The sequence below is a fragment of the Poecilia mexicana genome, unplaced genomic scaffold, assembly GCF_051168715.1.
Source record: "Poecilia mexicana isolate PSO_F unplaced genomic scaffold, ASM5116871v1 scaffold_1, whole genome shotgun sequence".
NCBI classification, from domain to species: Eukaryota; Metazoa; Chordata; class Actinopteri; order Cyprinodontiformes; family Poeciliidae; genus Poecilia; species Poecilia mexicana.
Window position 1 is genome coordinate 11383955 of NW_028263370.1, and position 14792 is coordinate 11398746.

Consider the following 14792-nt stretch of genomic DNA (forward strand, 5'->3'; position numbering starts at 1 on the left):
TTTTCTATTCTGCTACCACAAAATGTAATAAAAAAACACACAAAAGGTTAAAAGTTTAATTTAAAAGATGAATACTTTCGCATCCGACTTTTTCTTGGTTCCACAGTTTCCTCCCACAAAAAAAAAGTGGTGAGTTGATCTGTGATTACTGATTGGAGTTTCACATATCTCCTTAATGGTATTACGTCTTTTCCTGAGTGAAACTGACTCTTGCCAATTGATTGCCGGGACTGACTCCACATACATCCTCAGCTCTAATAAAAGGTTAAGTACATACAAAAAAATAGATGGTTAGATAGAAGTAGGCAACAAGTTTACAAATAGTTTAAATATATCTTTTTTAGTAGTTCAACTAACACAACCACCTCTTACCTATGTTTATTTTCTTTCAGATATTCATCAGTACACAACCAGCAAATGAAAAATCTACTTTCTTAATCCACTAAGATTCATGCCTCCATGCTGATACTTTATGTAAGACAGTGGGTGGAAAAAGTAATCAGAAATGCAGCAAACAAGCTGCAATTAGATACCAATCACAGTATCGGCCGTGATTGGTGATTGCTATAAATTATGCATAAACCTAATTTCCACCTTTTCACTTACCTCGAAAAACCTCCTTAAAAAATCTGAAATTCTTCCTGTCTATCTCTAATTATGAGCAACATACTTTAAAGGTTGAAATATGTAGCTGTTGTTTTGTTCACAGTATGAACCACAACAGGTCAAATAAATAAAGGTTCACATATATTATTTGCTTTTTCTTTCTTGTTATTGTTGTTGTTGTTTTTTTTTTGTTTTTTTTTTTTACAAATCAGTATTTGAAGAAATTGCAGTTTTCAAATGTTTCTTTGAAAGGTATCCAAATTTTTCAAACTCTCAATGATGACAAATGGTAACATTTCCCCATGTCTATGTTTTAACGTATAATGTGAGTATAATTTTACTTTTTCTGAAATGCTGGGTAAGTTACAGGATGCATATTTTCCGAGTTCCAGATTTTTCTTATTAGTGCCCAGAATAATTTCCGAAATGTCTTCGGTATATTTGGCATATGTGAGGTGAATATTTGTGTTATTTTTGATTTGCAGTGATCCTTGCATTTGAACTCTCCCATGGTATTTTTGTGACCTGGACACCTTTTGTGTCATAGTACACCTGTAGGACTGTTGGTATGGCCAAGTCCTCTGGTAAAGAAAAATAATTTGTCAGTTTGTAAATAATGGCTCTCACGTTTGTAGAAATACCAAAATTTAGTTCCCATCTGTTCCCGGTTTTATGTAGATATCAGTGTGATGTTAGTTTTTTTTGGGGGGGGGGGCAGGGGGGGTTCTTACTATTGACTGATTTTCAGTCAGTCAGTTCAGTCTATAATCAGGAAATGGTGTGGCAGAATTAAACTTGATTTGGATATATTTAGCTGTTTTAATGAACAAATGTGTTGTTTGAAGGCTGATTTTTCTAACTCCTCGTGCTTGATATTAAAAGTGTAAGATGATCCCAAACAAATACGTGTGACAACAAAAGCAAACATTAAAAATGAATATTTTTTTCGCGGTAGAGCTCTTGATGAGATTGATTCTGATGTCTGATTAGAGTGGTGGTAATAGATCTTTTTATTGTGCATCGATTAATTTCGTAGTTTTTCTTATTTTCTTTTCTTTTTTTCTTTTTTCTTTTTTCTTTTTACTTCCCATCGTTCGCAGTGACATATCCGTGGAATATTTTTGTTTTTACGTTTACAACGTAAAAATGAAACAAGCTTACGGCTTGTACAACAATAATCAGTTAAAATTATTAGGTGAAAAACGCCTGGTTATCGACGTTTCGGGTCTGTGGATCGACAGACGATTAAGCGGCCTGGCGGTTTTGCTGCTTGGGCGGAATCAGTCGTGTCCAATCGAGGGCCGAGCGTTAAAAAACGAGTTCCAAAACTTTTGAAGAAGCTCCTTTCTTGTCCAAGACAACTGAGCAAAGATTCCTTTTAAATACGTCAAAAAACAAGTTTCATTCGGGTTCTCATTAGATTGTAACAGTATGTAACGCTTCTTCAAACGACTTTAAGTGAAGTTTTTTCCTCCCTGGAGAGAAGATTTTCCAAAGACAGTAAGTTTTGCTGTGGTCATCTGATCGGCGAGCGGAAAGAGGACAAACAATGGCAGAAACAGACCTCCCCGAGTTAGCGTTGGACGAGGGAATCGTAGGACATATCTGCTCAAATATATCGACAAAACGAGTCTGGCGTCCATTTTTTTTGTGGTTGTATTTATTGTTTTCATGACGTAGAATGTGGATGTGTTTATATAATGAAGCTACACGTATTACTGTTGCGCTAAGGCATTTGCATTACATGGTTAACGCGAAGAAAAAACTGATGTTCAGGCACTTGTGTGTTGGAAAACCGGTGGTATGAGAGTGATTTCTGTCCCTGATTCTGCAGTGAGCATCAGATCCCAGCAGCTCAGGGACTGAGAGCATGGCAGCGCAGTTCACCATCGATGATGCCTTCGTGTTGGATGGAGATGAGGAGGAGGCTGTGACTGATGGAGACCCGGAGGGCTGGAAGAATAGAGACAAGGACAGAGACGGAGAGATGACGTTTGGGCCCCTGTCTTTCTCCAAACCGCAGACCCACCCTTCAGCCACAGGCACAAGCTCACCTGATCACAGCAACCTGAAGTATCAGGTATGAAAACAAAACTCACCATCCACCTTCATCCCTTTTTATTATTATTATTATTATTATTATTATTATTATTATTATTATTATTATTATTATTATTATGTAGCACTTCTTATTCCCTTATATCTGCTGATTCCCATAGAATCTGGAAAATGAAGACGCACTGGGCAACAATGGCAACTCTTCCTTCAATAACTTCTTCAAAATCAGGTGTGGTCGATGGTGGGGGAGTTTCTGTAATATCTTATAAATTTGTCTACAAATCAGGTCCTTAAAGTACTTTCACAGAGCTTTTATCCTTTTCCAGCTCTGGGAATCACGGACACTTACTTAGGAAAGTATGATTGAGCTTTTACTCAAAACAATCAAATATACTCATTTCTACAGGTTAAGTACTTCTTAAATTGATTTATGTTTAGCTTACACCAATTTTCTCTCAACTGCCAAACCTGAATTTTTGGCTTTTTTTTTTTTTTTTCAGGGTTCTATGAAATCCACTGAAATCATTAAGATATTCCTTTTTGCCCCAAAATATACTTTAGGAATGAGGTAGTGCCTATTCCCAGCGCTCACTGGGCAATAGTTTGGGTACTGTACACCCTGGACTGGCTGTCAGCAGATGAGTGATTCACAAATTTTAAAACAAATACCTAATTGGCTACTTTTTGGGCATCTAGATGTTCTTACATTAGATTTTTTTTATCGAGTATTAAAGGCTAGGTCAGGTGTAGGAATCAACCAAAGCACTGTGACATTCAATTTTTTACTTTTACAGGAAGTAGTCAGATTCTGCTTGCCCGAGTCTGTATTTACCATGTAATAAATCAGTCTATAGTTGACAAACCTAAGCGCTAGAGATTTTAAAGTAAAACTGACTTAACTAGACAATAACTAACAGTGAATATGTGTTGTTTACTGCTGGATCAGAATATATTGACATTTGAGTCTTACTCAGTATAAAACTTCAAAGTGAAACATATGTAGGAGCACCGTCTACACTTGTGACAAATACTTAAATATATATTCTTTAAAATACTTTTTAAAGAAATTCTCTTTAAAAAGTATAAATTGCCTGAAGATTTTTTTTATTATTTCTTGATGAATTGAAGATTAGATAGTCTTAAATGTTACATATTTATAGCAAAGTATAACAGTATAACAAACACATTGAAATCCTACAGGATAATTAAAACCCCAATTAAAAAGAATTGACATTTACTCTGTTTCAAGACAAATTCTAACTCTTCAGCCTGTTCTTTTGCACAACAAAAAATTCAGTGTGCATAAGTGTACAGCATATTTCTTTTTATCTGCAGTCTCGGTTCAAAATCTCGGTTCTGTCCAACTTAACATTTCAGAGGGCAAAGCTTTGATTTTCTGTGTTCTGAACGTATTTCATCCCGTCTCTCCAAAGTGACCCGGCGACTCTGTCGTACTGCAGCTCTCAGTGGTCCTTCAGCACCCTGAGCTCAGTCACGCAGCTCTCGGCCCACTGCTGCGGGTAAGTTTGGTCCTCAACCGCCTGCCTTCACCCAGAGAAACACAAACAAACAGAGATAATAGAGAGGCGTGTTTCTCAGGTGGGTCTCCCATCCGCTGGTGAAGAAAAACAGAAGAGTTGTCCTTGCTTCATTCCTCCTCCTCATTACTGGAGTTGGTGAGTTGTAAGCAAATAATGGGTTGGTTTTACTCATTAAAGTTCAAATATGCAATTGTTAGTTTGTGCAGGGCTTTGTAAACCTTAAAATGTCTTCAGTGTGTCAAAACGTTTTAGCGCCTCCTCTTCCTTCAATTCTCCTACATGTTTCCTTAAAAGAGTCGTACATTTTACAGGCTTTCATAAGCAAATATTTAAAATGCATGCGAATAGTCCGTGTTTACAACACTGACCCCATTTCCTACTTAACACAGTTTTGTTCATAAATCCTGAATGCTCACATGCTGTATGTAAAGACCAGGTCTTTTTTTTTTTTGTGAACTGTTGCAAATTGAATTGGCTGCGCAGAGTCATACGCTCACAGATCCAAGATTTCAGTACCCTGATCTTTTAGCTGCTTTGTTATGACTGTAGCCTTGTGACATGATTCTCCATCATGTTGGAAAATACTCACATCACCAAACTCAAAAGTATGTTGTTGTTGTTTTTTTTTACACTGTAGCTCTGACTGGAGGTGGATTAGCCTCATTAGCCTGTAATCTCTCGTAGCTTTTCTTCTTGCGTTAACCTGTATTAGCTTCCATCGGCTCTGACCGGGCCCCCTGTCTCTGCTGAAGAAAAGCATGCCCCACAGCCTGATGCTGCCGCCACCATGTTTCAGCTGAGACGTCAGGGCAAAAACTGGAACTGCAAAGTTTGCACAACACCAGGGGCCCTTTAGAAGGCTTTAAACGTGTTATTATTTTAACGGGAACAGCTCCACCACACAGTTTGCTTAGTGTTGTGTCAGTGATATCTCCACGCGTCGGACTTTGTCCGTACTGATCAGCTAAATATCAGCCTTCTCTTGTTTTTCACTTCACCTGCAAGAGAAATTAGAAATTGTACATTTGAGTTACTGATGGTATTGACCTGTCTTTCCTTCTCACTCTTGTTTCGTTTTTATGCTTATTTTCAGCTCTCATTTTCACGGGGATCGTCATACAGCTGAATCCAAATGCAGGTAAGAAACCACTGAGCTGCGGCAGTTCATCATTTTTGTTTCCAGAAGTTGCGTAATCAATCTGTTAATCATTGTGTATTTAGTGGAAAATCCCAGATAGATAAACTGATTATACACATTTCAAGACCAACTGACTGAATTGCAAATCAATACATGTTTTACTGCATCATACAAGGTGCAAAGAAAATACCCGGAATCTGTTCTTTCACAAAATATTTTTGAAATTGACTAATATTAATGTTTTTATTGACGATCAGTCGTTGGAAATTGGCCTACGTCGGCGCTGGCTGCCTGATAATGTGTCTCTAGCAGATGTGTGCACAGTCTTGTCTTTATGAGGCCATAACATGCTCCACTTGGTTGATGATAAAGGGGTTTCAAGAGTTCAAAGCCCAAGTTCAGTTGTTGCTATAGAGCTGTTTCTTAACCTCTTTATGAAGGCCAACATCCCCTGCTGCTCTGCTTTTATAACTGCACTGAAGTCACAGGGCTGGAGGAAAAACCAAAGGTCAGGGGCTTGTGGGATTTGTGTGAAATGGAGGCTCTGAGTTTCCAGAATGGATTTTCACATGTTGCTTCCGATGGTACAGAGCAGCAGTAGGGTGCTAGCCTCACGGCACTATTTCTATTTTTGTAAAAAGCCTTGAAATAAAGTTATTTGTTTTTGTTTTTTTTTTCTTTTAATGCATCAGTTGACATTTCTAACAATGACTATGAAGTCAGTTGAGTTGAGTTTTGCCATTTTATGCTTCCGGTGTTCCACCATGTTCCATGTTGTCCTGAGAATTAGATGTGACGGGACGAATTTTCTCTGGCTTTAAAACCAAAAGTACAAAATGTTCTGTTTTGCTGCAGCCCTCACATCAGACCAAATCAAAAACATCAGTTTGCAAGGCCTCCTATGAAACACAAACCTTATTACACTAATTTTAAAACTTTAGTGTAAAACGACAATTTAGTGTAAACCTTTGATAATATTAATGAATTAAATTAAAGTTTGGTTGCACAGATAAGCAGATCTGACACTAATCAAAGTTTCCCTACAGGTGTTTCAAGTGCTATTTTCTTTGTGCCTGGATTTCTTCTTCTTATCCCTGGAGGTGAGTAAATTTTAAGTTTCATCAAATGTGCATTTGAATTTTAACGTTTTGTTTGTTTGTTTGTTTGTTTGTTTGTTTGTTTGTTTGTTTTTTAAGAGATGCTGGTACCTTTTGTTTGTTTAGGACGTTTTGTAACTCTCTTTTTCCAGATTTAGAATAGATATATCTACCAGCAGGGGGCGACAAGAGCTATTCTGTAAATCTAGATTTACAAAATAACTCTCTTGAATTTTTTTTTTATATCCATTTCCACAAATCTGGGGGAAAAAATCAGTTTACTGGTTTTTGTTCAAAGATTAAAAATAAATATATTATCTTTATCTGATCCACTTAATACTCTTCTGGGAGAGAAAATCTGTGTTTTTCAAGCCAGATCTTGATAAATATTTAAACAGCTGGTTAAAACCAGGGTACTTTGAAAAAGTTGAAGTAAAAGAATAAAAAAGCAGCTACTTCAAATGGCTGAAATAAATTACACCAAGATACATTAAAAATTATTTTTTTCTGAATTTGCAAAGTATCCTACTGAGTGAGTTAACCCGGTAATATACCATAAATCAGCTAAGTCTTATTTTCATGAATAGTAAATTGATCTGAAACTGCCAAATGAAATGAAAGAGGGTGTGATGAAAAGATCCCAAAAAAATCATGTACATTTAAATTTGATTATGAATGACATTTGAACATTTTACAATTATTTTTCTGTATAATTCACAAAAAAAAAGAGATTTATACCTGTGTTTTTAGCACACAGGTCCATTGTGGCTTGTTTGCCTGTAGCTACTGGAGTATAGGAGGGAGAAAATGGTAATATATGGGAGTTAAATGAGGATAACATCTGACAGAGGGGTGAATTGATCCAGAGTCCTGTGAAACCCTCACATTGTGTTTCAATAACTGTGTCATTTCCAATTTTTTTTGTCCTGCAGCGTATCACGTGATCTATATCACCTTTGCTGTCCAGGGTCGAAGAGGCTTCAAGTTTTTCTACTTGCCTTACTTTGAAAAATGAGATTTCACTACGCATTACATTTCACTCCATTCCTGGTGTTCTTTTACAATGATTTTTTTATTATTATTATTTGTAACATCTGTAGCATAACATACTGTCACACTGTTGTTGTTTTTACCATTGTAATGACCACTGCTACTTGAACCACTCTGTGCCTTGTCTACATTTCCCCAACATGAACTGGCGTTGCTCTGTGTACACACTAAAAGGAGATTGGTCTTGCCTGTGGTTTTTAGTGTTGTGTGAATAATGTCTGTGAATAAAAAATAAAAAAAAGTGTATATATTTTAATTTGTTGCAGAGGAATTTGGTTTTCAGTGGGACTCATAATGAGCATTCCTTAATCGAATCATTCTTTCTTTCATGCTTGGACGACGAATGAACTAATAAACAAAACAAGACTAGTTTTAATTTGTTGTGAATGTTCTCTAGTCCATGCTAAATATATCACCAGTATTTCTATTGATATTAAATCCACACCAGCTGCTGATAATGGCCCTTGTAATGCTAAACAAATTAGTCCATAAATTACTTGTAATTAAGTGGAATGGCTCAAGGATTAGGTATTTTAAAACATAAAGAAAATATTGGTTTCTTGGCTTATTTTGCCTCATTAAATAGGCAAAGAAAACAGCTTTCTGGTGGCTACAGAAGATGTTTTGGAGCCAACTTACTATGGAACATTTAACCACATATTAGTGGGTGTGTGTACATTTTTGAGCCTGTATATATAATTAAATTTCTAGATTGGATAAAATCCTAAATCAATTCTCACTTTGAATTCATTCACATATAAGATGGTTTCATTGTGGAATAAAATAACATTTCTAATTCATGATTGAAGTCTCAAAACTGATAATAAAGATAAGGGAATGTAAACTTTATAAACTTTTCACCAGAACCGTGTGCTTTATTTGAGACATATTTCATGTTTTTTTTTTTTTTAGCCCACAAGCAACATGACCTCAGATGTTTATTTGGTCCTTTGACATTTCTGTGGGTGGATGTCTTTATCATTTGCATGAGAGTCCAGACTTATCTTTCTCTGCAAAATAGTTGTAAAGTAATTTTATGTCCAAGTTTTAAGTGAACGGTTCGATTGTTAGAAATGTTCATTTCTTTCCTGAATCCTGTGTGGGATTCAATTAAGATAGACAGCAGCAACCAAATGCTTTTTATTGTCAGTGTATAAAGCTAAATTAGCAATCGCTGCAGATAACTCGCTGCAGTTCTAGTTTAGTTCAGCACCAATCATGGTCTAGTTACTCTTAACGTAAGAAAAAAATGAACCTTAAACTTCCATAAAGTGTTGCCAGATTTATGCTTTAGCAAGTTGAAAAAAGACTTTATCTGTTTAATGCTTATCAAGTAAGTTAAAAAAAATGTGAAAATCAAATTTTAAACATCTTGTAATTCTAACATGGTTCTTCTTTTGATAGACTTATACATGTTGCAGGTGACAGCATCAGACTCAAACAAGATGAGCTTATTTGAATATTAACTGCACAGCGCTGTGACAATTCCCCAATCAAGGGCTCAAACTGCCACAGTTTCATAAATTGCAGCAAAAAGTACCTCCAATTCTCAAACAGATTTCCAGTTAACAACAAGGTTTGTTATCGTTTTTTTTGTTTGTTTTTTTTTTTAGCAAAAGACATTTATGAAAACATTCACAATGTCTGTCACATTTGAGGCTCCTGAGTCAGAGAGAAATATTACATATGAATTTAATGTTCTTCAACACCTCTGTTTTTAAGTCCACTAAAAAATGAGTGGTCTGATCTCTCATATAAAACTTGTGCATATATAGTAAATAGCACTACATTATAGAATATTATTTCTAGTGTTAATATTAAAATTATAACACATATTTATATTGTATTTCTGATTAGTCATGTATTTAGGCAGTAAGCACAGAAAATAAATTGCTTCTTTTTCTTTATATACAACTAAAAATAAAAGTGAATGATATAAAAAAACTGAAAACTGAACTTGTATTAGATTTATTGTGTGAATAAGAATTTGTAATAATAACATGGGCATAAGTACCTCTGGAGTACAGCCTGTCTATTAGATACATCCAATTATATCAAAACATCCTACTGTCCGATATGGGTTGGGGTTTTTATAGACCTGGCCTCAACATAGCTGAGGGAACAAAGATTAACAAAGAAGAAAACCTCATCTAAATGCCCTTAAATGAGCTCTGTGGTCTACCTTCAGCAACTATATGATTGCAGAGAAGATAACAGCAACTCACTAGCTTCGTAGAATTTTTTTTCTTTACAAGAAAATGTGTGTATAAGTTTGCACAATCGCGTTTTCCAAATGTAATTAATATTTAAAGTGGTAAAATTTACCACTTTAAATATGTCAAAAAAAATTGACATTTTTTTTAAATAAATCATTTATTATTTAAATAATAATATAATATACAAATATATTATCTGTTTTTAAAATAAATAAAAATCTGATCAACCCCACTGAGTCAATATGTCGTAAAACCATGTTTGTGTCTCAGTTCTACACATAATAATGTCGTTTCATAAGAGTTTGCCAAACTTAATTTCAAACACAAACTTCTAAAGATTTTACAAAATGTAATTTAATAGTATACATCAATGACATGCCATCATATGAACAAATTTTCTGCTTGATAATTTTAGAAAATGCCCTTAGTGACGCTAAACGACGGGAAGGACGTAACACGTTACGAAACAAGCAGCTTCGGTAAACATCGTCATTTTCCGTGAACGGTTAAGGATGGAGGAAGAGGGACGCAGGCTTCTCGAAGAGGGAATAAGAAAGAAAGTGATAAGTCCCGGAAAAGGAGAGCTGTCGACCTTCCCTAATGGAACCAAGGTAAGAAGTACACTCTCGGAGCAGGCATGGGTTGTGTTTTGGGTCCAGATGTTTGTAACAGACTCCGACGAAGCACGCTAGCAACCAAAATGCTACCAGCGATCATATCTTTGCCAAATATTCCGAAATATTTGCTATTACGAACATTATACAAAACATGCCAGACCTATACTCATAACCTGTGGACTTTTCCGGGGAATAACGTGTTTAAAATAAATAACTGTTTAATAAATATATGTTAAAAGACTGATTAATTTTCAACCGTATGTTTTTTTTTTCTATCATGGTAAGCTAGTGGGAAGGACATACGTAATTCTGGACGCTGATTCGTTGGCACGCCATGTCAATTAGTTTCCCCACATTGTGATAGGTCAGAATACGATGACGTCAGGACCCTGTCTAGACCTGTCAGAGAGGAGCACATTTTTGTGTTGTTTGTGGCAAAAACCAAGCAGTCAGCTCCCCCTGATGTCTCAGAGGTTTTATTAACCAACCTGCCTGTTCGTGTTTGTTTCTGTGTCAGGTCGTCTTCCATTACCGCACCAGCCTCTGCGACGGCACAGTGCTGGATGACTCCAGAACCATGGGCAGCCGCAGCAAACCCATGGAGCTCATCATGGGCAAGAAGTTCAAACTGGCTGTGTGGGAAAGAATAGTAATCACCATGAGGCAAGGCGAGGTCGCAGAATTTACCTGCGACACCAAGGTAAGCGTACTAGTCATGTTGGTGATGCTGCAGCGTGTTGCATCGCTCTTCATAGCCTTAAACTTTTTCACAGTCATTTGTGACAGACTGACACATAGTAGCACATAAATATGAAGCATTACCTAAGATATGATTTGAGTTGTTTGCTCTGGATTTTATGTGGCGGTGTCAGAGTAAAGGGGGTTGAATACAAATGCATGGCTCAATTTTTAGGTTTTATGTAAGGAAAAAAAAAAAACATGCATCTCTTCCAGTTCACAGCTGTTCACTGCTTTGTGTTGGTTTATCACATACATTTCTAATTAAATATATTGACATTTGTAGATGCGGTGAGATATTGACATTTTTCAGTGCCGATTTGCTTATTTTTGTCTTGTCTGTTGGCAGCACACGGCGCTATACCCACTCGTGTCCCAGTCCTTGAGAAACATAAGTGTTGGTAAAGACCCTCTGGAGGGCCAGAGGCACTGCTGCGGCATCGCTCAAATCCACTCCCACCACTCCTTAGGGCACAAAGATCTGGATCATCTTCAGGCCAACCCACAGCCTCTTGTGTTTACCATTGAGATGCTGGAGGTGAGGCAGAAGCAGACAGTATCTAGTCCTCACACCTTTTATTAGTTAGTATTGGATGCACACCATATGCATGTGTGTGCATATCTAGTTTCATTTCATTTAAAGAAGAAATCATTTTCCAGTGGATTCATGTTTTATTCTGACCTCAGGGCGTTTATTTAAAGCTGTTTACTTCTCCTTCTCTGTCTTTTTTGGCTAGTCTGTCTCCAAAACCCTCATATTTTTTCTCTCTCCATAAAATAAAAAAATATGTATACTAATTTGGGGAATAATTTTGAAGTAATTTTTTTAGAATAAGGATATGATGTGTATTGTCACACATCAATATATTTTTGTGTCGAACCGATGTTTATTTGTTTGAAATTGTTTAAGGACTAAATTAAATAATAGCCCATCAGATTTAATATATAAGCCACTTCAAAGCACAAACCAAAGTGCTTAATGCAAAATAGGGGGAAAAAAATTAAAACATTAAACATGAGACGCTGTAAAATACTTACAGAAATATTAGTAAGAAAACTTGATATAAATGCAAGATAATAAAATAATCAAGTGGCCTCTGCTTGGCTTTTGATTGTAGATCAAAAGCCAAGCAGAGAGGGTGAATTTTAAAATTGCTGAGGTGTTTTGTGAGAAATGCCCTGGATGCAGCTGTAATAAAATCAAAGTGACATGTAGAAGAGATGAAGCTTCATGAGAATCCAGCGTTGCTCCTGACGACGTCTCTGTATCTGTCCCAGGTCCTGCCTCCCGGCTCCTTCCAGCTGGACATGTGGGCCATGACTGACAAAGAGAAGCTGGACTCTGTGCCTCTGATCCATGACGAGGGAAACTCTCTGTTTAAACAGGGCAAAATTAAGGAGGCTACAGAGAAATACTACAATGCCATTGCCTGCCTCAAAAACCTGCAGATGAAGGTTTGGGAACAGTTTTTACTTGGAACCTGCTGAGTTCACTGAAACTAGAGTGAGGTTTTTGACTCGTGTGAATTCTGAATCGATCTGCAGGAGCATCCGGGAGATGAAGCCTGGGTGCAGCTGGACCAAATGATCACACCGCTGCTGCTCAACTACTGTCAGTGCCTGCTGCTTCAGGACCAGTACTACGAAGTCATCGAGCACTGCTCCTCCCTGATCTTTAAATATGAAGGTAAAGTTCTGACAAAGTTCAGACCATTTGCAAAATCACTTTTTCCCCCCCAAGATGAATAGTAGCTGATTCTGTATAAGAAATCTTTTTTTTCCCTTAGATATGTTTTTATAGATGTGAAATTGCAATAGATGTTTCTTTTAAACAAACTATCTGGAGATTTCATATATGTCCTTGGGATTGCTGGTATAATTCATATTAACATTTTTACCAAAAAAAAAAAGTTTTTTGGTAAAAATAAATGTTTTTTATGAAATGAAAATATGTAGGAACCTTGGTCTCATTCAGTATAAAAGTATGGTAATTTATTATTTTTAACCGTCAGATCAACATGTTGGATTTGTTTACTTAATATATTGATATCTACAGCTAATTGTCTCCATTAGTTCAGGTATGTTGTGGGTCTTAATATTAAATAAATTGGATCACATGTTCCAATAAGGCTTGTTTGTCAGAATTGGTTTAATTTAGTGGTTCTTCTTTGCCCGCCATTTTTAACCAGATGTCACTCTCAAGTGGCCTTCAGTTAGTTGAAATTAGCAAAAAGTTTTAAGTAATTGGCTGCTGAGAACAAAACCCTGACTTATGGCCTTGGCTTAAAGCTGTATCACCAGTGAACTATAACATTATGTCCAAGAATTCACTCACTGAAATGGTCAAACACGTCACACCAGAGAATAAATAAAAGTTTTGTTTTGACTGAAAAGCTCAGGTAGGTTTGACAGCTCGCCTCACGTTCACTTAGATTTTTAACGCCCCTCCTCCCAGATAACGTGAAGGCCTACTACAAGCGGGGAAAGGCTCACGCTGCAGTGTGGAACGAGAAGGAGGCTCGGGCAGACTTTGCTAAAGTCTTGGAATTGGACCCATCTCTGGAAGCGTCGGTCAACAAGGAGCTGAAGGCCATGGAGGAGAAACTGCGCTCCAAGCAGGCGGAGGAGAAGGGTCGCTACAAAGGCCTGTTTGACTTCAAAGCGATTCCAGCTACAGCCACTACAGTCAGTCCCGATCTGAGTTTGGCTTCTCTGCATTCGCTTTTCATCAACTAGCATGAATCTGAAGAACTCCTTTCTTTCTTTCTGCAGGGCTGAACCCTGAAACTGACCGAGAAGAGGATGCCAATGGATTTTGAGATGGAGAAGCAGGAGAGCAGTCCTGCTGTTTTAGTTTTGTCCGTGCACTTCAGCCAAACATGTCGCCAATTTGCTCCTCTTCAGGTTCACACACACACAGGCGCCGCAAGCATTCTTTAGCCGTACTCCTCTGAATTTACGCTGTGTAAATGTGAAGCCGTGGCTCTGTTTGGAGTGTCTGTAATGGCCTGCGGAGTGGCTAATTCAGTGCTGCATATTTGTCATTTTAAGGGAACACCTTATTTATTTATTAAAAAGCCATTAACTGATTCAGAAATGTTTTGGTTAAGGATTTGCTCCTGGTGATGAGCATTCAGATTGTAAACCTTAACTTTTTTCCTCCCCCGTTTCTCCAGAAACTAATATTTTTTTTATAGAATAAAACATCTTTCCCCAGCATTTTCACCAAGTATGTCAGGTATAGGCCCTTTTATTTCATTATTTCTCAGTATCTCCAATCTTTGTAATCATTGCTCACAATTAGTAAATTGTAACTTCATAGAGATGCTCCTTTTCAGTTTTGCTTACATGCACACACCTTAAAGTCTGCTAACTACTCAAGCACTAAGTTCTTGTAGAAGAGACTGGACCTTAAGCCTCACTGGTCTGCGACCATCACTAAATTGAAATTATCTCCTATATACTTATTTCATGTATTGAATTAAAATATTTACGTTTAGTTGTGCTCTTGATGTATTCAGCAGACACTCAGCATCTTTGTCAGCTGCTTTGAAGAAGATGTGCTTTTCTGAACTGTTAGCAAGGTGGTGATAATATAACTGTAAATAAATTTGCATTTAATCTCCAGTCTTGGATTTGTTTTTGTCTTTTTAAATATTACTTAATCAGACTGCTTCTCTTAAAACTGGGAATGGGATGGGATTAAAGTCTGCAAAGGTTTTAGAAAAGTT

The 14792-nt window shown here is 36.9% G+C and overlaps 2 protein-coding genes across 2 annotated transcripts; both read left to right on the forward strand.

Annotated features, from left to right (window-relative positions):
* The first annotated feature begins 1692 nt into the window (after positions 1–1692).
* On the forward strand, positions 1693–7746 carry tmem134 (transmembrane protein 134). Its single transcript, XM_015009250.2, has 8 exons — positions 1693–2106; positions 2441–2686; positions 2826–2893; positions 4098–4184; positions 4264–4340; positions 5299–5343; positions 6390–6443; positions 7373–7746. The coding sequence occupies exons 2-8, from the start codon at positions 2477–2479 to the stop codon at positions 7453–7455; spliced, it is 624 nt and encodes a 207-aa protein (XP_014864736.1). The 5' UTR covers positions 1693–2106; positions 2441–2476; the 3' UTR covers positions 7456–7746.
* A 2429-nt stretch (positions 7747–10175) lies between these two features.
* On the forward strand, positions 10176–14688 carry aip (AHR interacting HSP90 co-chaperone). The gene is made up of 7 exons (XM_015009244.2): positions 10176–10317; positions 10841–11023; positions 11411–11599; positions 12340–12516; positions 12607–12748; positions 13517–13746; positions 13834–14688. Exons 1-7 carry the CDS (start codon positions 10219–10221, stop codon positions 13837–13839), a joined length of 1026 nt encoding a protein of 341 aa, XP_014864730.1. The 5' UTR covers positions 10176–10218; the 3' UTR covers positions 13840–14688.
* The last annotated feature ends 104 nt before the right edge of the window (positions 14689–14792 follow it).